Source organism: Lolium rigidum, chromosome 6 (assembly GCF_022539505.1).
Source record: "Lolium rigidum isolate FL_2022 chromosome 6, APGP_CSIRO_Lrig_0.1, whole genome shotgun sequence".
Lineage (NCBI taxonomy): Eukaryota > Viridiplantae > Streptophyta > Magnoliopsida > Poales > Poaceae > Lolium > Lolium rigidum.
In genome coordinates this window covers 108,072,272-108,095,410 of record NC_061513.1, presented here as the reverse complement: position 1 = coordinate 108,095,410, position 23,139 = coordinate 108,072,272, and the positions used below count along the sequence as shown (strand labels likewise).

Here is a 23,139-nt window from a genome sequence, read left to right as displayed (position 1 = left end):
CCCGAGCTCCAGTGCTCTCGCTATGTTAAGAAAAATTTAAAAATGTTTCTATAAGTTATAAAATTTACGAAAATAATTCTGAAGATTGTCATTGATACATTCCACAATCACGCAAAATCCCAATTCAAAATTCTTTTTATTTTGAGCTAGACAAAAATGAAAAAATCTGATATGTTTAGGAGATTTGAAAATGACTACTCAGATCTATAATTTTATTATTTTTGTGTAGCTCAAAATATTAAGTATTTGAAATTGATTTTTTGCACATTTGTGGGATACATCATTGACTATGTGTGAATTTTTTTCCATAATTTTTTGAAACTCAAAAATATAATTTTTAATTTTTTTAAAAAATGAGATCACTGGTGCCCATGTGCACCAAATCTCTGTCCCATTTTTTTTTTTTTTTTTTGAGAACCATCTCTGTCCCATTTAAGTGTTCTAAAAAAAGTGTTCTCTAAAGTACGCGACCAGGTGTACAAGGCCTGGTGGGGTGGCCTCGCGAAGTTTAAGGCCAGAGCTAGGGTTCAGCTTCGGCTTGGAAGGATTTTCTTGCATAGTCCGAGGCCTGGTTCATAGTTGGGCCTCTGTTCCGCGGCCTGAATGGAACTCCGAACGGTACGAGAATGTTCGAGAAAAGCGGACAAGCGTGAAGAACACCCGCGGCGTCGTCGCGACTCTGAAGTGCTCTCCAGACCAGATGCCGCGAGCGGCGCGTGTTGTCCCGAAGCTTCAACGACCTTCCCCATCCTTCCACGGCCGCCGTGGCACGAGCCCTCCGCCGCTCTATAAAAGGGCGCCGCGCACCACGATCTCCCACCAGATAAGCAAGCAAGATAACAAGCACTGCACTGCAAATCTGCAATACACGTTCACAGCACATCGATCGTCTTCCGAGTTCCGGCGATCTCCGAGCACTTGTTCTTGGCTCTCTGTGATTCCCTCTTGAGCAATGGCTGCAGCGAACGCCCCCTTCGCCCTCGTCAGCCGCCTCTCCTCCCCTGCCGCGCGCATGCCGATCCGCGCCTGGAGAGCCGCCAGGCCGGCGCCGCTCGGGGCCGGGAGAGCCCGCCCGCTCTCCGTGGCCTCCGCGTCGCAGGAGAACAGGGACAACTCCGTCGACGTCCAAGTCAGCCAGAACGGCGGCAACAGCCAGCAGGGCAACGCCGTCCAGCGCCGCCCGCGCCGCGCCGGGTTCGACATCTCCCCGTTCGGTAAGTTCTCTGCTGCTGAGGGCATGCCCAATGCATAGCCCTAGGGGTGTTGCCTCACACCTTTAACTAGGTTCGGGTGGTCCAAAGTAGGTTCGGATGAGGAGGCAGCCTCTTCATCAGGAGGCAACCTCTTCAGCCATAAAGTGGAAAATGTGAGAGGGAAAGAGAAAAACCAAATCAGCTTTTAAGAGAAACACATATTAAGGGCATGCCCAATGCATAGCCCTAGGGGTGTTGCCTCACACCTTTAACTAGGTTCGGGTGGTCCAAAGTAGGTTCGGATGAGGAGGCAGCCTCTTCATCGAGAGGCAACCTCTTGCAGCCATAAAGTGGAAAATGTGAGAGAGAAAGAGAAAAACCAAATCAGCTTTTGAGAGAAAGACATATTAATGGGACCATAACATGGCATGTATATGCAAAAGTTTTATCCAAGCCTAGTTGGACAGCTGCCTCCATTGCTCATGCCCTAATGGGACCATAACATGGCATGCATATGTCAAAAGTTTTATCCAAGCCTAGTTGGACAGCTGCCTCCATTGCTCATGCCCTGAGATGCTTTTTGACGCGACAACTCCGTTGCACGATCGGAGATGATGAAGGGGAGGCTGACCGCTGACGTGGTGTACCGCGCAGGGCTGGTGGATCCGATGTCGCCGATGCGAACCATGAGGCAGATGCTGGACACGATGGACCGCCTCTTCGACGACACTGTGGGGTTCCCCACGGCGCGGCGTTCGCCGGCGGCGGCGAGCGAGGGACCGCGGATGCCGTGGGACATCATGGAGGACGAGAAGGAGGTGAAGATGCGGTTCGACATGCCCGGGCTGTCGCGGGAGGAGGTGAAGGTGATGGTGGAGGACGACACGCTCGTCATCCGCGGCGAGCACAAGAAGGAAACTAGTGAAGGCCAAGGGGAGGGCGCGGATGGACAGGGTGATGGGTGGTGGAAGGAGCGCAGCGTCAGCTCCTACGACATGCGCCTGGCGCTCCCGGATGAGTGTGACAAGAGCCAGGTGCGCGCCGAGCTCAAGAACGGCGTGCTGCTCGTCACCGTGCCCAAGACGGAGACCGAGCGCAAGGTCATCGACGTGCAGGTCCAGTGATCGAAAGCTCCAGTGAGCTTGTGTCCCGCCAGGATTTAAGCTGTTTCGGTGTCCAAGTTGTGGCCGCGCGAGTGAGTGCTCTCTGTAGATTCTAGTGTGCTCTTTTTCTGCGATGTTGTCTCTGCGCTCGTTTCGCAGAATATGTAGCGATATATGTACATAGTCGGCTAAGTAATGGAATAATAATGTGAGTGCTCGGTCGCTTAATCTCCTAATGCGTCTCGATTAATTTAGGTAATTGACATTCATCCCCAAGTGATTGATGTCATGATGTGTTCTCTCAGGACGCGAGTAGCCAGTGAACTGAACCGAAAAATGTATGAAACAAATGTTGCATACCCTGATGAATTAGGAAGGGGTGTAGTTTATTCGACATAGGATCGAAAGAATGGGGTTGACAGATACAATTTACTGTTTCGTTTTACTCTTGTTAGTCGTACTCGTGGAGAATTGCTCGGGTACAAGAAGATAAATCAGGACTCCTCCTTCCTATCTGTTTCAGGTGATGTTTGAGACGAGCCCGGTCCTCCAACGGCCGCTGCAGTTCCGCCCTTCCTCGTACCTGCAGCATTCAGCATACAAATTTTATCAGGAGTTCTTGAAATTGACCCTAAATTTAGTCAGCTTATTATTCATTCAGTCTCAACTCTCAAACCTGCATCACTGGGAACCTCCGAGACGGCCGTGCCATGGAGCCGACTGGCGTGCGCCGCCTGCTGCATGTGTGCCGCGTACTGCATCATCTGAGCGTACTGCACTGCCGCGGCAGAAGAACTCTGCTCCTGGTTGCTCGCGGCAGCTTGCATCTGCTGGAGATAGTATGGTGAAAATCCTTGCTGGCCTCCTTCCGCCCCAGCCGCTGCGTAGTATGTCTGCAGTTGTGACTGCTGTTGCTGCTGCTGCTGGACACCGGCGCCACCATGCGCACTATAGTAGCTCTGCAATTATGAAAAGAAAACTGATGCCTGGTAGAAATTTTGAAAGAGGTCTTTTTAATCCCCTCGATAGTCATTTCACATTGGTGTTAATCTATGTTTCAATTGTGGCTGAAATCTATCGTACACAGAAAAACAATATGACCAAAATGCTAGTCTTTGTTTTGATGGTTGCTATTTTCTTGTCATGCCAATACCTACTGGGCAATTCTAGAGTATATTTTTCTTGCCAATGCCGGCTAGTTGATGGATAAGCAAAAAACCCTGATCAATATTTATGAAAAGCAAACTCAAGGATAGAACAAAATATATCGCAAATTCTAAAATCAAGTTCAGTTCTAATTCCTTAATACTGAAAATATTAGGTCACATAGAGATTAGAAACCTACTGAACTCTAGGAAAATCATTTTTGAAGTGCCTAAATGGCTATCTATTTTTGCACTTCACTATGAAGTTCAACTTGAGCTATGCCCTTTTTCCGTAATTACGCTTAGCCAGTTGCCCAAGTTGGAGGCATGTTGCAGTCCAACTTGCATGGTAACATAAAAAGTCAGGAGAAAACCTAAACCCCTTTTAGGGAATAATAGAAGGGGATAATATTTTTCTGAAATGTCACAATATTTTAGAACACAATTAAGAAATCCACCTTGCGAAAATTCATAAGCCTGGGAATGAGGAATACATTTTGTTCTCCATGAATGCACCTAACTATTTGCTAGTTTTCTTGTTGTTTTGAATAAAATTTGGGTTTGTTTGTTTTTCCTTTCAATTTTTTTTTTGGGTTTGTTTGTTTTTCCTGTCAAAAAAATTTGGGTTTGTTTTCGTGATTTTTGGACTTCGAATTTGTAAGATTTTCACATTATTAACAACTTCTTCCAATTGTAAAATTTGCACATTATTAACAACTTCTTCCAGTGTATTACTGTATTTTTAAAAAAAAAATTGTTTGTTTTATGTATAAATTTCTTTTTTTACATTTTTTCGTGTTATTTAGTTTTATATGTGTTTCTAGTTATTTGGTTTTCTGATAATTGTGCTGGCTAGACTGCTATGGGCATGTTATCCTGAGTTCCTCACATCAAGAATTATCTCATGCTATGTGTGTGAAATTACTACCAATCACTAGGAACAAGACAGGTTCATTATTGAAAGTTCAGTATGAAAATTGATTCTAGAGTTTATAGATCGAAACAAAACCAAGTCAACACCCAAGAAACTAAAATGGATTTCACTTCATATGTAGAATGTGTTCATGTTCCATAGACACCAATTTTGCAATGAACATTTGAGTAATATCCAAACAATTGCAATGTGAATGAACCAAAATAATCTAATGTCGGAGTGGGAATTAGCTGGTGTGTGTGCATGATTCCAAACATCTTGATTTTGAGAAGAGTACTAACCATTTGCATTTGGTACATGCTTTCTGGAGAATACCCTCCAGTATACCTGCATCCATGAAACATCACGCAGTTGGATTCAGTTCCTGATAAAAATGTTCATAGGTCCACAATGTACGCGAAACAATGGAACAAAATTTACCCGTAGTAGTAAGGATAGGTGTAATGAGCATGTTGGGGGAAGTAGGAGGGTGCCATTGCGGCAGCGGCAGAGCCCTGGTAAGACGAAGACGACGCTGCTGCGGGCCTTGACCTGACCATCCCTGAACAGCATCGCAATTCGAGAGGTTATTAGTTTCAGCGATAATTCAGTCAGGAGAAAACCTGCTGAAAGGGAACGTATCGTACCGAACGGCGCCGGCGCCGGCGCGGCAGCAGGATGTGGGCGCTGTGACGCGCCGAGAGCCGCCAGGTTGCAGTTTGCCCTCCTGCCGTCGATCACCGGCGTCGGGTCCTGCAGCGCTCGCGCCGCCGCCTCGGGGTCCCTGAACGTCACCTGGCACACGCGGACAGACACAAGCACCAGATGAGTCAACCGGACATGGTAATTTGAGCTCACATTGTGATCGACGGGAATCGAAGCATACAAATCCGTAGCCCCTGGAGCGGCCGGTGTGCTTGTCGGCGATGACGACGGCCTCCGCGATGTCCCCGAACTGCTCGAAGTAGCGCCGCATTGCGTCGCGCTGCGTCTGCCACGCCAGGCCACCCACGAACAGCTTCGTGAACGTCGTGTCGCCGTCCATCGGTGGGTGATCGCCGGCGGCCGAAGTGGTGGTGGTGGTGGGTTGGCGCGTTGGCGGTTGCTGTGGAGACGTGCTGGCCAATGGTGGGATGTCTGAAACAGTGGGAGTATTTGTACGGAAAGAGAGACGGCAAGATGGAGCCCACGACGAGGGGCGAAAGCTGGAGATGATGAGGGCGTCGTGCGTGTAATTAATCTTGTAATGCGGGGATGGATTGCCTTTGCAAACGCTCGCGGCGTCGTGTGCTCGTGCTCTGCAAGACTGCAAGTGGCGCGGATGCGCGAATACAGTGCTTTCAGATTAATTCAAGTTTAAGTTATTCTCCAATTCTACAAACCTTTTTCGATAAAGAGCATATATTAATATCGCGAAGATAACAATTACAACTAGTCTCTGCAACAATGTTATGCCCTAATGGCAAAAAAGATGCAAACAATAAAAAAAAAGAATTATAAAAAGAAAAGTCCCACTACAGTGATCCATTTCTTGAAACAGCAACATTAACACCACCAAAACAATATCAGAAGATCAGCTTCTCCATAAGCGACGTGTCCAAGAAGGAGCAGTGCACAAACACTGACGTCGTCCGATCATAGATCTTAGGTTTTCACCCTGAAGAAAATCCTCACTCTCAAAATAATACCTTCAGACACAACCAATTAAGTTCAGGCATTGGATTTTCACCCTGAAAGATAAGACTCTCAACTTCTCCTATGCAGTTGCCCCCACATACATGTCGATCTTTCAAGTCACAAAGCACCAAGCCAATTACACATCACCACCAAGATCCGACCATCATTGCTATTCCACCGATCTCGGCTTTCATGATCTTCTCCGCCAGCACCATGGAAAGAAAACAAGCTCCACGATATTAACAGCCAAGAGAGCTTCGAAGCGCTCCTTCTAAAACCAATGAATTTCGCCGGCAGGGCCTTCTGGAACACGACAATCCATTCAGTTGATGAAAACAAGCATCCGGCAGATCTTCGACTTGGTGTGAGAAGAATACGAGGACTGCCACCATTATTTGCAATACCAGCAACCCCCTTGCCGCCAGTCAACTCCCAACCAAATAAGCATACATGGAGAGGGAAGCCAAGCATGGCCCGTCGGCGTGGCAAGAACCAGCATCGGGAACACACACCTACCTAGGCTCAACCGGCCCAGATCTTGGCCAATGCCCAGATCAGATCAAGCCGACCTAGATCTCCACCATGCGGTGGAGGACCGCCCGGTGGCACACCACCTTCTCGGTCGCCGCTTCGGTGAGGACGCTCAGGCCACGGCCAAGCCCAGCCGCGCCGCCCATGACCCTCCGCCGCCGCCCACCGTCCTCCATGAACCGCGGCCGAGATGCACCTCCCCTGCCTACCAGCGAGACGGCCGGATGGGCGCCGCCATCACCGCCAGCGCCAGCGGAAACGGCAGCCAGAAGAGCGGTGTGAGGGGGGACTTAGGGTTGGGGCAAGCGGGAACCTCCGGAGCCGCCCGCGAGGGAGGCGGCTCAGGAGGGAATTCTACAAGCCTTGGGGCTCACATATGTACTGTTGTTCTCCATTTAAAATTACGGTTTCTTCAAAAACTTCTGCGAGATTTCATCATGATTTTAACTAAATCTCGAACATATATTAAATTGAAATTGGTCAAACATGGCAAAAGAATGCAACACGAATGGCGATGCGCGCCGATGGTAGATGACTGATTGGTAAACACCGGCCCCATGAGAAAAATCACATTATACAACTGGCTGTTTGCATGCCCTCGGCTAAGTTCTTGCTTTTCAGGGTTAAGAAAAGATACTCGACCTTGTTGAAGCTAGGCGATTCCACTTTATTCTTACTCCAACAACAATTTGCATTTTTCGATAATGGGAATATACTCCGTAGTCCGTACTAATCTTCATAGTCATGTCGTGGATTGGTTGCCGTGTACACAAGGCGGAAACATGAAGGAACATAGACCAGGCTGGCTGGTCAATCATACGTTCTGGTTTGCTCTGTTTGCGCCTCAGCAAAGGACTACAACACATATATGACATATCCTTTTGCTCAAGAGAGGATACGCGTTCATATTATATAACAAAAGAAAAAAGGTCGCATTGCTACTATTAATCCAACAACAATGGACGCATTTCATCGCAGCTTTATATAAACCGATGAGACAAGTTCAACACTGGGGCGGAACCAGTGCTTGAAAGTGCCTAAACATATATACCAAACAATACATGTAACAACAGACCAAGGATCTGAAATGGGCTACATATCGTCACATCGTGATCCGTGGGCAGCTGTTGATATCTGAATCCGAAATAGTTTATGACAATGAAAAAGAACGTATGTCAACAGCTCGGAGCTTTTCAGAGAAGGTAGGGTGTCTTGCCCTCGAAAAGTCACAGTTGAACCGCCCGGCATATGAACCCGCCGCATCGACGGTTGCCATGAACGCAAGATTCTGACTGGAAGCAGGACCACTAACCGTATTTGCTATAAACTTAATGTATGAAACGCGTATCTAGACAGATGAACAGGAACAAGGAGATGGTACAGGGCAGACATCGACTGACAGTCGGCTGATCGGGACAGAGGGACCATCAGCAGTTCTACTGTATAACGGGAATTAACGTCTAGTTTTTACCGTGCTGGCCTTTTAAGGAGAGGGGGTGAGCACAGCGATCACACGAGGTGCACATAACTCGATCTCTCTTCCCTCTTCCGTGTCCCATTCTGGTCTCGTCTAATATCTCCATTGAGCGGTAGTAGGCTGTAGGACGACAAGCTCCTCTCTCTTCTCGTATGTGCACAAGCATCTCATCCATGTCGCAGTCTTCTTCAGCCTCTCGCCGCACCCGCGTGGCTCCTAGACAGACATCTGCAGTTGCACATATGCAAACATCTTCGATATCCAGGATTGCACACTCCAGATATAAGAGACAAATGGGAGTTCCATAATATACGCACATCCAAATTACCAGCCAGACATATAATCGAATCTCAACCAGGGATCCTGGAGGGAGAAGAATTTACCTGCGTTTCCAGCCAACGTCCTCGACGAGGCTTCGGATGGATGCTGTGGACACAGATGAGCTCGCAGCGCCATTGACGGAAGGAGGAGAACGAAGTCGATGCTCCTCCCCGTACAGCGGTTCACCAAGCTAGAACGGGATAGAGGGTGGTCACCAAGCTAAAGCGCTGTTGTGCAGATCATTGGGTCAGAGCGTGAAGGCGTGGGGCATAGCAGATGTGCAGGCCTGGGGCATAGGCGAATAGCAGATGTGCAGGCGTAGGGTCTCATAGCATAAACAAGTTGGTCACCAAGCCAAAACAATGTTCTCACTGTATCTAGCTCTCTCCCAGCGGCTCCAGAGTCCAGCCAAAACTATGGCCGATGACGAGCTCCTCCAAGTGCAGGCGGAGCTGCGGAGCCACGTCTTCGCGCGCACACCAAGTCCATGTCCTTTCGGTGCGCCGGTACGTTGAGCTCGGCAACCCAACGCCGTCCACCTCTGCCGCGGCTCTGCCATGGTGCCCAACCTCTCGGCGCGCTCTCCCTCCCCGCCGTCCAGGACGGCGCCTACCTGCGCCGCCTCTTGCGTCTGCTCGCGCACGCCGGATCAGAGGAGGCTCAGGCGTGAGTGGCGCCTCATCGTATCGGTGCCAGAAGCGGGGCAAGGCCTCTCGCTGTTCGCGACCGACATGTTGCACTCCATCATCGTGTCCCGTCCATGTCGCTGGCGTCGTGGTTCCGCACGGCAACGGCGTGGCGCGAGCCCTGGGTTCGGCGCAACTTTCAACGACGCCATGGCGCCGTGCGTTGGCTGCTTTGTGATGGACCTGGTGGTACGCAGCCATGGCCATGAACGGACTTCCATCGGACCATCGCCGGAAAAGCATGGAGGTGGTCCTGCCGCCCGCCCGCGATGGACATGGTGGTGGACCCCGCGGTGTGGGGCGACGAAGTGCTCGCGCCCGCCCTCCAGCTGGAAGAAGAAGCTGCTCTGGGCGACTAGGCGTCATGCGTGACGGCGAGGAGGCGGTGCTCGTTTCTTTGGAAGAGAAGTCAGCCATGGCGAGGATGCGCAGATGGTTGCGCCCGTGCATGGTGCAGACACCGACCATGGCTGACACGCCTGACGATGAGGTGCTGTCCAGCAGCGACAGGAGCGTCCCACAAAAGCAGGCGCCGGCATGTACTGAGGAGAAATGGTCCCGGCCAACATAATCATCATGTACTATACTAACAAGACCACGTCAGGCTGCGCCATCAACGAAAGGGACATGCAGGTCTGCTCCTTGTACAGGGATGATGTATCTCGTGTATTCACCGATTCGAAGTGTGAGAAAATGACTAATATTGCAGGGCCCACCTATCCCACAGCCAATGGGAGAACGAGTTCAGGCCGGTGCATATGCCGCCCGGTTCTGAAAGTTCACTCTCGTCTTGCCCTATGCATCTGTAAAGGGGGGTCGCGATAATTATGCTTTTGTAGCGGGGATTGAGAAAGAAGGACCCTTGATGAGTTGATGTGCGGTGTGTCTGCTTGGTTGGCGCCTTGGAGAAAATGATTTTGAAAGGACAAGGACCGGTATAGTATACTTGTATACGTTCTGTCAAAAAAAAGTATAATGTATACGTGAAGGGCACGCACATGCAATCGATTTGTGCGTGAGTTGAAGGCAGTAGCCAGGGACTGAAGCTATTAACTTGGTGATTGATCATGATATCGGCTCTAGAAGATAGATATGGTCAGAAGAAATTTTATCCCTCCCAAAGTAGATGCTATTTTTAACGGTTTTGCTAGAAATCAAACGTCTGATTTTTGTTAAGTTTAAGTTGATTTTCTAGCCATTTGATTTGTCTCGTGTTCATGCTGATATTGGAAGTGTTAGTGGATTGCAACATGTATTTCTTAGTTTCGCACTTTCGCACGATCGAGTTGCAACTGATATTTTCTCAGTTGCGCATGAGTTGCAACTAATATTTTTTACATATAGGTTGCAACTGATATTTTGTCGGTTGTGCATGTGTTGCAACTCATATTTTCGCAGTTGCATATATATTGCAACATGTATATTTCCGGTTATCGCACGGGCTGCAATTGGTATTTTCTCATTTACGCATTAGTTGCAACTGATATTTTCTCAGTTGCGCATAAGTTGCAACTAACATTCTCTCAGTTACATATGTGATCATATTTTCTTAGTTGCACATGGGTTACAACTTGTATTTTCTCAGCTAGGTATGCAAATTGAATAGCCAAGAAATTAACTTAGACTTAATAAAAACCAGTCGCCTGATATCTAGGGGCTCCCTATTTTTAATACTCCGACGTGGAGGGGGAAATGACTTTTGGGCCTGATCTTCAGAGAAGACAGGAAGCTTACATTGTGATGACAACGTATTGTGCTCTAATGAGTCTCAAAGAGCAAGTAGCTCTAGGCGAAGGGAAGATTACTGAAACATCAACTGCTAAAAAAAAATGTGGTCTGCCTTGAGGAAACTAAATGTGATGCCTAAAATTCGGGTTTTCTCGTGGCGGATATTGAGAGGTATTCTGTCAGTTGAAGTGATGCTCAAGCATCGACATAGTGCTCAACTAAGCAGCTGTAAGATCTGCCTAGCTGCACATGAGGATCTTATGCACGCGCTCGTCACATTTGATCATACACGTAAATTTTGGGATAAAACGCAGCTTTGGATGGATTTTTCTTAACGAGACTCCATCCACTGACTCGGTCACACATTATTTTGTGTGATGAGAGGCTTTCTCATACTGGTCGTCAAAAAATTATTATGATCATTTGGCAAATTTGGAACTCAAGAAATAGATGGACACACAAGAGAGGAAGCTATGGTCCTATCAAATCTCTAAAAATGGCTAATATAACATTAGCGGTTCTCGAGGTCCCAAAGAAACATACGACCACTTTACCAAGCCACATATGGATGCCGTCTGAGGAGGATGCGGTTAAAATCTGCACAAATGCAGGCCCACCTTGGATGCTTGTAGAGAAGGAGCTGGAGAGGTGGTGAGATCACACTCTATATCTTGGAGCTTGGAATAGACCCTACGTTAAGGTTTCCGATCCTCTAATTGCCGAAGCCTTGATATCGTGTGACGGTGTAATTTTTTCCAAAGTGCGAGCTTCCCAAGGTGGTGATGAAAACAGATTGATTGAAGGTTGTTAATCTCTAGAATACTCGCCACATATCGCGTTCAAGCGTGGCACCTATCCCACAAGAAATAGGCGAGCTAGTTTAAGTTTTTCGTCCTTTTCTATGTGCTAAGCTTGCTTTCACATTAAATCATTAATGGTAACGAGTAGCTGGATCGTCTGTATTCCGTATTTTCTGATCTGTTCGCCTACGCCGACTTGGTCGGCGTGGACCAGGCGCCGCACACCCCCCCAGGCGGGTTGTTGGACCGGCCCAACACATTCCCACTCTTTTTTTGTTTTGTTTGCTTTTTTGCTTTTTCGTTTTTTCTGTTTTATTTTTCTTTTTACGTTTTTCAAAAGCTGATTCTTTTTGGACCCGATTTTTTCAGAAATTTAAATATTTCCAAAATTTGAACATTTTTCAGATTGGAACAATTTTCAAATTGGAACAAATTTTAAATTGAAACAAATTTTAAATTAGAAAAAAATTAAATTGGAACAAATATTTTTCAAAAATTATTATTTTTATATATGAATAATTTTTGAATTTGAACAATTTTTATACTTGAACAATTTTCGCATTTGAACAATTTTATACTTGAACAATTTTCAAATTTGAAATTTTCTTGAAATTATTTAGTTAGAACATTTTACATTTGAAAAAATATATAAATTTAAAAAATTAAATCTTAAAAAGAAAAAAGAAACAGAAATAAAAAAGAAACAGAAATGAAAAAAAAGGAACAGAAAAATGACTCGAAAAAAAAAACCAAATGGCCCAACATCCGCACTGGGCAGGCCCGTACCGCGCGCGAGGTATGCGGCGCGCGGTACGCGCCGACCTGGTCGGTGTATAGGAAATCCGGTCGGGATCTGGCTTAGCTGAATAAAGCTAATTTCCCGGAAAAACAAGTTAAAACTATGGACAGGCCCATTGGCGCTCCTAGGCTGGCCTGCACGCTGCTCGCATGGCCTAGCGTGCTGAGCCGTTTGATCGGCAAATCCTATACACCGACCAGGTCGGCCGCTACCGCGCGCCGCACACCCCCCGCGCGCGGTATGGGCCGGCCTGGTCGGCCCAGTTCGCCTTTTTTTCTGTTTTCTGTTTCTCTTTCTTTTCTTTTCTTTTTTTCTTTCTTTTTTCTTTTTGATTTTCTGTTCCTTTTTGTTTCTTTTTTGTGTTTTGTTTATTTTTATTTTTGTTCAAATTTGAAAATATTTCAAATTCAGAAAATTTTTAAAATTGAAAATTGTTCAAAATTTAAAAAATGTTCAAATTTTAAAAACGTTCAAATTTAAAACCGTTTAAATACAAAAAATGTTCAAATTTGAAATCCGTTCAAATTTGAAAAATGTTCAAATACAAAAAATGTTAAAATTTGAAATCCGTTCAAATTTGAAAAATGTTCAAATACAAAAAATGTTCAAATTTGTAATCCGTTCAAACATATAAAGCGTTCAAATTTGAAAAAATGATCAAATTCAAAAAAAATTGTTCATAACTCAGAATGTTAACTTTTGGAAAAAATAAATTTTACAAATTTTAAATTTTTTTCATATTTAAATTATATCCATATCTGAAAATGTTCAAATTTCGAAAAAAAATAAATCAAATTTAAAATTTCCAAATTTTCGAATCTGAACAGATTTTGAAATTTTGTTCTCCGAAATATATTTTTTAAAAGTTAGATATTAAAAAAGAAAAATATTAACAAAAAAGAAACAGCAAAAAAAAGAAAAAAACGTACCTACTACTAATGGGCCGCGGCCCAACCAACCGGCCTGGTCGGTGGGTGTGCGGTGGCCCGTACACACCGACCAGGTCGGTGTACAGCACTCCCCCATTTGATCTATTTCTTTTTGTGAGGCTGAACATTCCGCGTGGGCTTACGAATAGAAATCCGTGTACAGTATGTTTTTTATGGCATCACTTCTCCCTGAAATCTGTAGCGCAGGCCCAAAAAGATGGGCCAACACCACACCATCGTCGCCCGAAAACCTTTCAGTGCGTGTGCATCAATGATAGAGAACAAACTACCCACGAAGAAAAAGACAGAAGCTCACAGCACGAAGGCGAAAGACAGAAAGAGAAGACAGGAAAAAGAACTGTAGCAGATTCTTACAAAAGGAGGTGAGGCACTGTAGCTACAGTACAATGAACCACCATTTGAAAACGTAAGGGCATCTCCAGCGCCGACGCATTTCGGTGTCCGCTAGCGTCCGTTTGCGTCGCGTGGCGGACGCGAGACAGAGCGTTTTTGTCCTCGTATTCGTTTGCGCCTAGGGGTGGCTCCAGCGGTCCGACGCATTTCCGCGTTTGCATCAATTATGAAGTTTCCAAACAACAAATAAAGAATTCAACGAAGTCATAGTTATTACATTCAAATTTTGAAAAATCTACATGAAAATAAGATAGTATTTCTCTAGGCATGATCTTCATGGTCAGCCAATGTCCACTGATGATCAATCAGATCCTTGCAGACGTTCTCGTTAGTGACTTCTACATTCATATCTAGATAGTCCTCCCAAGATAAAGCCCCAGGGAGTGGCGCAACTAGCTCACCTTGGAAGTCCCAGTGGTTCTCATTGCGGCCATCCAGAACACTCGTTCTCAACGATCATGTTGTGCATGATCACACAGTATGTCATCACCTCATGCATGGTCTTCAGCGACAATGTTCTTGCCGGGTGACGAACAATTGCCCACCGAGCTTGGAGCACACCAATCCGCGCTCCACATCTTTGCTGCAAGCCTCTTGCATCTTGGCAAACCTCCTCGTCTTCTCGGAGTTTGGATTACGGACAGTCTTCACCAGTGTGGCCCAGTCAGGGTAGATGCCATCAACAAGATAATATGGCTTGTCGTATTCATTTCCATTGATCTCGTAGCTCACCCGGGGATCTTTGCCTTGCATGAGCCTGTTGAAAACTGGTGATCGGTGCAACACATTGATGTCATTGTTGGAACCGGCCATGCCAAAGAATGAATGCCAAATCCATAAATCTTGAGATATGACAACTTCAAGAATGACAGTCCGTCCCTCCTCATGCCCGTTGTATTGACCCTGTCGTCCAAATGGACAATTTTTCCACTCCTAGTGCATGCAATCTATGCTGCCAATCATTCCTGGGAACCCTCTAGACTCGTTGATAGACATGAGCTGCTTTGTATCCTCAACAGTTGGCTCCCTACAGTAATGCTCTCCGAACACGGCAATCACGGCTCGGCAAAACCTGTAGGTGGCCTCAAGGCAGGTGCTCTCACCCATTCGAAGATACTCATCGAATATATCCGCAGCCATTCCATATGAGAGCATGCGAATAGCCGCGGAGCATTTTTGGTAGGAGGTAAGCCTAGCGCACCTGTTGCATCGGGCCTGCATTGGAAGTAGGGGTCGTAGTTTCTGACGCTCCGTAGAATGACCAAGAACAGGTCCCTTGACATCCTGTACCGGCGCCGGAACACTTTTTCCGGGAACATCGGATTGGTGAGGTGGAAGTAGTCCTTGTGGAGGCGGGCCTGCCCTGCCACTTTGTTGCGCGGCAGGTTTTTGGAGCGCCCCTTCACAGAGCCCCGGTGCTCCGGCCCCGAGTTTGAGGTGAACTCATGGATCATGGAGGCCGTAGTAGTTGCCAATGACTGTGTCGACTGATCGGACTCCTCGTCGGAAGAGGAGTCAATGACCTCCGCGCGGAACTTCTCCACCATAAGCCACATGTCCATCTGCGTGGGTACGAATTGCTGATCAATGGCCGCACATAAATAGCGCCGAAAAAAGGGGGAAGAAACCTACTGGCGCAATTGACCGAACAGGTCGTGGGCGGCGCGGAAGGGCGGCGGAACCGGCAACTTTTCGCCCCAAAACAGCCGGCAGGTACGCGCCAGAGCCAACCGCGAGTACGATCCTGCTCTCCTGCGCAGCGACAACGGAGCCGACGGCGAGTACTGCGGCGCTGTGACGGGACGGCGGCGGGTGGGGTTGGGGTGGTGGCGTCGCACTAGGGCAGCAAAGAAGGGGAAAAAGAAGCAAATCAAAACGGTCGATTTCGCTGTCCCTGACTTGCGGGACCGGGTAAGAAATGGAGGACGCTCGGCGCGTCCGCGGAGACGCAAACCTGGCGCATATTTGGGCTAGGTTTGCGTCTCCGCGGACGGCCCGGTCACTTTGCGTCGTCCTGCTGGAGCAGTGCCCAGACGCATTTCCGGTCACGGCGGACAAAAACGGTCGCTCAGCGTCCATTTGCGTCGCGCTGCTGGAGATGCCCTAAGAGCAACTCCACTGGGGCTCCAAAATAGATGTCAGCAGATGCCGACACAGCTGGTTGGGATGCCGGCGCAGCATCTTCAAATGGGGAAGGGGTTTCCATGCCCGCGTTCTCTAAGCCGGCACCCCCACTTTTTTTGTTTTCTTTTTACTATTTTTAAAATAATATTTCAATCACATAAAATTATCCATACAATAATTTAACATAGTTAAACACAAATATAAAGAAAATTATTCGTATAATAATTCAAATTAAATCATGCGTTGTTGGTGGCTCCTCTCCTTGCCTAGAAATACGCAGCCAGATCTGCTTGAAGTTGAACATGAACACCTGCAATCAATGTTAAGAAAAGCGGTAAATTTTTGGGGTACATGATCTACTTCAACAAGAGATTCTTGATAATCAAATGATTGATCATCATGCACAGGTTCGTCGCGCTCGCTCTCAATAATTAAGTTGTGCATGATCACACAGATGTTCATCACCTTCCACATCTGAGACTCAAACCAAGTGAGAGCAGGTACCTGACAGCGGCGAAACGTTGCTGAAGCACCCCAAAAGCATACTCAACATCCTTTCGAGTTTCTTCTTGGCATGTCGCAAAGTAAGCATCCATCTCCGAACCTGGAGTAGGAGTATCTTCACAAACGTAGCATACGTATGCATGGCCGATTACCTCAAATTAGTTCACGGTAGGAGCTTCTCCCTCAGCCATCCTGGAAAACACCGGGGAGCGCTGTAGCACGTTGACATCATTGTTTGTTACTTCCATATCAAAGAAAGCATGCCAAATCCAGAGGTCATAGTATGCCACTGCCTCAAAAATGACACCGCACTCACCGGTATGCCCCTGTAGATCCATTGCCAAGTAAAAGGGCAATTCTTCCAACCCGATGCATATAGTCAATTCATCCTAGCATCCCAGGAAACCCTCGGGGTGCATTTTGTTCCAGGATTCGAGCTGTATCATCTACCCTTGGTGCTCTCAAATAATCCCCACCAAACACCGCTTGAATGCTTGGCAAAACCTGTAGACAGTCTCTGAACATGTCGCTCCTCCATGTGCATGTAGTCATTGGTTGTATCTAGAGGAGTTTTGTATGCAAGACAACGTATTGCAGCAGTGCATTTCGGAATTGAGGAGAAGCCCCACAAACCTGTGCAATCTTGCTTGCTCATGAAGTAGTCGTCGCACTCCCTGACGCCGAAGACAATCTTCATGAACAAATCTTTGTTCATTCTAAACCGGTGCCGAAATTCCTTTGGCAAATGAGTAGCATCATCAGCGAAGTAGTCGCACTCAAGAAGCATGGCGTCGTCTTGATGATGCCCATCAAGGTTCCTCCTCTTGCATGGCCTTCAACCACCGCGTCGAGACACAACCACGAAGGGCTGGCGAACATGGAGGAAACTCGTCAAAATCAGTTGTTGCTGCTGCTGCTGTTGGACAACAGTAGAGCTCTCCTCCTCCATGAATAGCTGCACCAATGTCTCGTCGTCACTATCCATTGCGGCAATCTGACGAACACCTTGCGGGTGGGGCGATTGGGTGCTTGGGTGGCGGTGGCCTCTATACCTGCTGAAACAGCGGTGGCCGGTCGAGGGAGTGGCGATAGTGTCGATGGCGGGCGGTTATGGACATGCAGGATGGAAGGCTAGCACGGGGGACATGACGATGATGGTGGCGATGGGTGGGAGGAGGGGGAAACCGGCGCGTCTAGCTAGCAGAAGCGCCCCGCGGGTGCTTTCTTATGTGGATGAGGGTGCCGGCGCGCCCGATTCACGCTCTTTATGAAGGCGCTGGTACAGGGTTGCCGACGCTTCTATTGGGCTCGAAACCGCGCCGTCGCTTTTTGGCATGCGCCGATGTGAGCCCAAAACCGTGTCGACCCCCAAATAGCTATCGGAACCATTATCGGGGGCACCGGTGGAGACGCTCTAACTATACTGGCTTGTTGAAAACAAGAACACCCATGTCATTTCAAATTCATCGAAGATCGTTGTTATGAGGCTACATACCACCGCACAACGATTAAGATCCCCGAGAGCATCTCCACTCGTGCCCACCAAAAGCCCCTATAGGCTTTGGGAGTGTCGGCGCCAAAAATCACGCCTAGTCGTGGCCTAACTATCCATCCGGCGCCCCCAAGCCGAACCCAACAAAAAGAAAGGTTAGCGGGGGCGCCGGTGCGCCGCGTGTTGGCGGGAACGAAGCGGGAAGAAGGCGCGGGAAATTGCCTCCTGGCTATGGACCCGCCCCGTTAGTCGTCTTCCTCCTCGCCTTCCGTGCCCGTCAAAGGCTGCTCGCCTGGACCGCCTCCTTCGAGCGCCAGCTCGAGGACCTCCTCGCTGCCTACAACGGCAATGGCGATCCACCACCACGGAGGAGGAGCGCCGCCATCGCCTCATCCTCGTCATCAACCTGGACAGCAACGATAGTGCTGGCCAGTCCAGCAGGCCGCGTGGGAGGCGCGGGAACGCCGGCCAGGGCTGCAGCTACCTCCCGCAACCGAAGGAGGAGCCTAGCGGCGAGGAGGAGGACTACACGGCGGTGCACCGCCGCCTAGGGCTAGGGCGTGGCGGTAATAGCGGCGGTTACTAGTTTTTTAGGGTTTTTTATGTCTATGTTTTAAAAATTATACAAATATTGACCAAGTATGGCCAAACTATCTATGAGTCTACTATTTCTATGAATTGCGTTATATTTTGAAAAAAAAAAATAGATGTCGCGACTGGACATCGCCCGGCCCATATTTCTGTTCTACCGCCGGTGCTCTCCATATAGGTCTAAAACAACTGCGTCGGAGTCCATGGTGGGGGGAGGGGGGGGGGGGGGCAAGTGAAGATGGTCTCACGATTTCCGCTAGGCGGGTGTTACTTGTGCTTGGTTTGTCTGTTCAGTCAGTTGGTGCGAATCGAAAATAGACAAGGAAGAGAGATCTCGCAATGAACAGCGAATGAGGAACGACAGAGCACGTGAGGAAGCATTTCATCCCCATGAATCTTGTAAAGGTAAGAAAAAAGGCCTTGTCTTTTGGGTTAAAGGAAATTCGAAAATATTCGTTGGTTTTGAACTTATCCAACAAATACCCAAAGCTCGGCAAGTCTCTGCACAACTTTACGCATATTGAAAAATGTGCCCATTCTTTTTCTCTATGCTACTTCTTCGACTAGTAGCAGGTGGTATTGTGTTGGTCCTTCTCGCTATTCTCTCCTTGGTGCTGACCAAAATCCATAGTGAAAGCCATATTTACTGGGACGAACTCCATGCACACTAGAGTTCATTAGTGCTCCATGGGTTGTTTCGGATGTGCTAGGGAACGGCTCTACCTATGGTGTAACACCTTGTTTCTACTAGTATCCCGATGCTTCCAAATCCTAGCTAGGATGTCTTGTCTTTGGGTCTCAATAGCATTGCAAAAAATAATTTTAACTAAGTGAAAAGTTTGTGTTCATTGCGCGTGTGGTATGCTAAACATAAACCCACCAACAACCAACTTGTACTCCTTGCTCGGCTCAGGAAACAAAGGTATCTTTCTTGTGAATCATGATCCCATACCACCTATCTTCTCACGCTTAAATAGAATATGTATTACATTAACTGTTGATACTATGTGGTGCAACAACCATGCAATGTATGTTTTCATGCGGTTCAATGTTGCCATAAGAAAGCACATGGGTATTCATGTATTGGTCTGAGCATCCCCTCCCTTGGCGACTTAGGCTTTTAATAGATGTTTTCGTCTTATCAATTCAAATTCACAATGTCATTCCTTTAGACGACATTCGAAGAAAGCCTTTACATTCCATCTCAAGTTAGCATGGTAACTAATAAGAAGGGACTACATTCTTCACGAGTGAGAAGTTTCATCTCTTGTTGACGGCCCCATTAATTACCAGCGGCATGCCCATGGGGGACGCGTCGACAAATTTAAAATGCTAGCGAAATTTAAAAGAACACAACAAAATTAGGCTAAATTGGTACATATTAGGCGAGTTTGAAATTTTTCACTGCTAGAAAAACCCTTATAGGTAGGAATGTATTATGTGGCGCACCTAAAAGTACATGCTCCACAATAATATTTCTCTCGTGCACAGATTAATATGCACTACAGAATTTTTCAAGTTCTGTGGCGCATCAAACGGTGGTGCGCCACATAATTCTTGCTTTCTGTGGTGCATGTAGCCTGATGCGCCACAGAAACTTTGTGGGGCCCACGTGGGATGCGGTGAAGGAAATTCGGTGGCGCATGTTCGCATATTCGCCATAGAATTACGTGTGGGGGCCCACACCTGAGGCCATATTTTTGTGGCGCACGTGCCAATATGTGCCACAGAAGTCCAACTTTCTGTGGCGCATGTTGGTATATGCGCCACAGAATATGCACAGTAGATCTAGGTTTTTTGGCAGCTTTCCCCTCTCCTACTGGCACCCCACCACCTTTTTCATTCTTGTCTCCTCCAACCAGCTCGTCTTGCTCCTCCCCACACTCCATTTTGGTCAAACTTTCTTCCATTGGTGATAGCTCTAAACCTATTTTGGTTGATATATTTTTGAGAGGAAGCCACTCCAACTTGTAGAGGGTACTAAAAACCACCCTTTTCTTTCCTCCTCTGCATCCCTCTTGCTCCATTATTTTCTCTCCAACACCCCATCCTCTTGCTCCACTATGGTTGGTAGATTTGTAAGAGGTTGAGTAGTATTGGATGCATGTTTTCTGTGGCCGGCGGTTGTCGGCGCGGTGTGTATGGATGTTTTGTAGGTGAAGATTATCGCTCTCTCGGGCGATGTGCGATGACGAGATGATGTTTCAACGTCGAGCTTTGTGTTGTGGTTGAATTTTTGCTTGCGAAGAAGCTTTGTGTTGTTGTTGTTGTTGCTTGCGCCGGCATGGTGCATGGATGTTTGCCGAAATGTTGATTCATTTTCATTTTGGCAAATTTTTGCACTAGCCATATGTCCTATTTTTAGGATAGATCATGCCGAAATTTTCCAGCGATCATGCATGCATGTGTGTTTGTGCATGGTGTGCGTGGTTCTAATTAACATACTCTCTTTTGCTCTATGTATGACGCGCGTAGTCAACCATGGTCGTCCATATGAGCGAAGGCCAGGTGGTTCGGAATAACATGACCCTGATAAGATGTTCGTGTCGAACATGCGGACTTCGAAAGTGGATCGACCATGATTCTAGACAACTGGAGGATCACCTGCTCAGGCGCGGTTTCATGCTCGGCTTCAATGAGGAGCCAATGGCAAATGGTGGTCATGAATAAGAGGCCACTATCGGGCGAGAAGACGAAGAGTCTCCCAAACATGGTGTTCATCATGACGAAGGAAATGCCGATGAACATGATCACGATCATGAAGACGGTCATCATGAATGAGACGATGCCGGAGCAGATGGTGGTGGGGAAGCCGAGAGCACGCAGACGCCACTAACATCGGCCTTGCGGGACCCTCATGTTCAAGAACTGCTCCTCAAGGAGACGGGCAACGCCAAAGCTGAAGCCAGAGAGAAAGCCAAGCTAGCGCAAATGGAGGTAGATGGGATGACTCCATTGTATCTTAGATGCCGGCCCGAGGATACACGCTTGAGTGTAACGCTCGAGTGTCTGAAGATGAAGGCGGAACACAAATGGACCGACACTAGCTTCAACGATAACTTGAAATTATGGCACGCTCGTCTTCCCAAGGACAACACATTGCCAACAAGTATCGACGAGGCCAAGAAAATAGTTTGCCCACTCGACATACCGCACGTTAAGTATCACGCATGCATCAATGATTGTGCACTTTATTTGCATGAGTACAAGGATAGAACCACATGTCCGGAGTACGGCCAAAGACGGTACAAGAGAGGGAACTAGAAAGTTCCTCGAAAAGTTGTGTGGTACTTTCCTATCACTCCTCGTCTGCAGCGGTATTTCATAGACCCTAAGGAAGAAAGGCTCATGCAATGACACGCGGAAAGGGAGAAGCCCGCAGATGATCCGGAGAAGGGCAAGATCCTTACACACCTTGCAGACGCTAGCCAGTGGAATGCGTTGGACATTGATTTCGCAGATCAGTTCAGGCGCGATGCGAGGAACGTCCGGCTGGGCATGAACACCGACGGACTCAATCCCTTTGGAAACCAGAGAAGCATGCATAGCACCTGGGCCATGTTTGTATGGCCGTACAACCTCCCCCTGGCTGTGTACAAAGCAGCGGTACATACACATGAGTATTCTTATTCAAGGGCCGAAACAACCGGGTATCGACATGCATCTGTATCTCGGTCTGTTGAAAGAGGAGTTAGCCACGTTGTGGGAGATGCCGGCCCGCACGTGGGACGCCTAAAAAAGAGATTATTTCCTCCCAGAGCTGCATTGGTCACGACAGTGTAGGACTATCCTGGTTACGCATATGTATCGTGCCAGGTGAACCACCAATTCAAGGCATGTGTAAAGTGCATGGATAAGACCTGCATCTGCAGCTGCCGAAGGTTCCCAGGTCTTCGAAAACTGTGTTCCAAGGGACTCGAATGTGGCTTTGCTTTCTCACCCATCGAGAAAATGCGGAGACCTTTTCAATGGCAAGGAGGAGCTCGGAAGAGCCCGACGACCGAGGAGCGGTGAGGAAATCTATGAGCTTTTGGAAAATTGGGAAGAGTGTCTTGCGCCGGGAAAGAAACGACCGAGGGAATCGCCGCTGTTGGGCGTATGGAAAGCGAGGTCCGTTTTCTGGGAGCTACCGGACTGGAAGGTCCTCCAAACGCCCCATAGCCTCAATGTCATGCACATCACGAACACTGTTACTGAGAGCCTACTTGGAACTCTGATGAACATGCTGGAGAGGACCAAGGATGGCCCGAAAGCAAGAACCGGCCAGAAATTGCTTGGCCTCAAGAAATAACTTCAGTACCCCGATAGTGATGATGATGAATGATACGTCCAAAACGTATCTACTTTCCCGAACACTTTTGCTATTGTTTTGCCTCTAATTTGTGTATTTTCGATGCAACTAACACGGACTAACGCTGTTTTCAGCAGAACTGTTCTGGTGTCTCGTTTTTGTGCAGAAATCCAACTTTCAGGAAAAACCTCGGGATTTTGACGAAGGCCCTATTTTCCCGAATGCGACGGAGCCGGAAGGACAAATCAAGTGGAGGCCCGAGGGCCCCACACCATAAGGCGGCGCGGCCTAGGGGGCCGCGCGGCCCTATGGTGTGGCCCCTCGGCCGGCCTCCGACGCCCTCCTTCGGACTACTTATTGGCCTCGACCTAAAAACGCACGGGGAGAAGTCGAAGTCGCCGTAAACCCTCCGTAACGCCAC

General features: G+C 47.7%; 2 protein-coding genes across 2 annotated transcripts; one reads left to right on the top strand and one right to left on the bottom strand.

The window, feature by feature from the left end:
* The first annotated feature begins 952 nt into the window (after positions 1–952).
* On the top strand, positions 953–2,317 carry LOC124667653 (small heat shock protein, chloroplastic-like). Its single transcript, XM_047204915.1, has 2 exons — positions 953–1,214; positions 1,848–2,317. Exons 1-2 carry the CDS (start codon positions 953–955, stop codon positions 2,315–2,317), a joined length of 732 nt encoding a protein of 243 aa, XP_047060871.1.
* Positions 2,318–2,790: 473 nt separating this feature from the next.
* Positions 2,791–5,399, bottom strand: LOC124663086 (RNA-binding protein 38-like). Its single transcript, XM_047200832.1, has 6 exons — positions 5,241–5,399; positions 5,002–5,149; positions 4,796–4,916; positions 4,657–4,702; positions 2,973–3,255; positions 2,791–2,879 (listed from the first exon to the last, which is right to left on the bottom strand). The coding sequence occupies exons 1-6, from the start codon at positions 5,397–5,399 to the stop codon at positions 2,791–2,793; spliced, it is 846 nt and encodes a 281-aa protein (XP_047056788.1).
* Positions 5,400–23,139: the final 17,740 nt, after the last annotated feature.

Excerpts from the sequence above, each read along its gene's own strand:
- LOC124667653 (XM_047204915.1), top strand. The coding sequence starts at position 953 with ATGGCTGCAGCGAACGCCCCCTTCGCCCTCGTCAGCCGCCTCTCCTCC. Across the intron at positions 1,215-1,847 it reads GTTCGACATCTCCCCGTTCG|GGCTGGTGGATCCGATGTCG; the intron begins GTAAGTTCTCTG and ends TGTACCGCGCAG.
- LOC124663086 (XM_047200832.1), bottom strand. The coding sequence starts at position 5,399 with ATGGACGGCGACACGACGTTCACGAAGCTGTTCGTGGGTGGCCTGGCG. Across the intron at positions 5,150-5,240 it reads GCTCCAGGGGCTACGGATTT|GTGACGTTCAGGGACCCCGA; the intron begins GTATGCTTCGAT and ends CGCGTGTGCCAG. Across the intron at positions 3,256-4,656 it reads GCATGTACCAAATGCAAATG|AGCTACTATAGTGCGCATGG; the intron begins GTTAGTACTCTT and ends TCATAATTGCAG.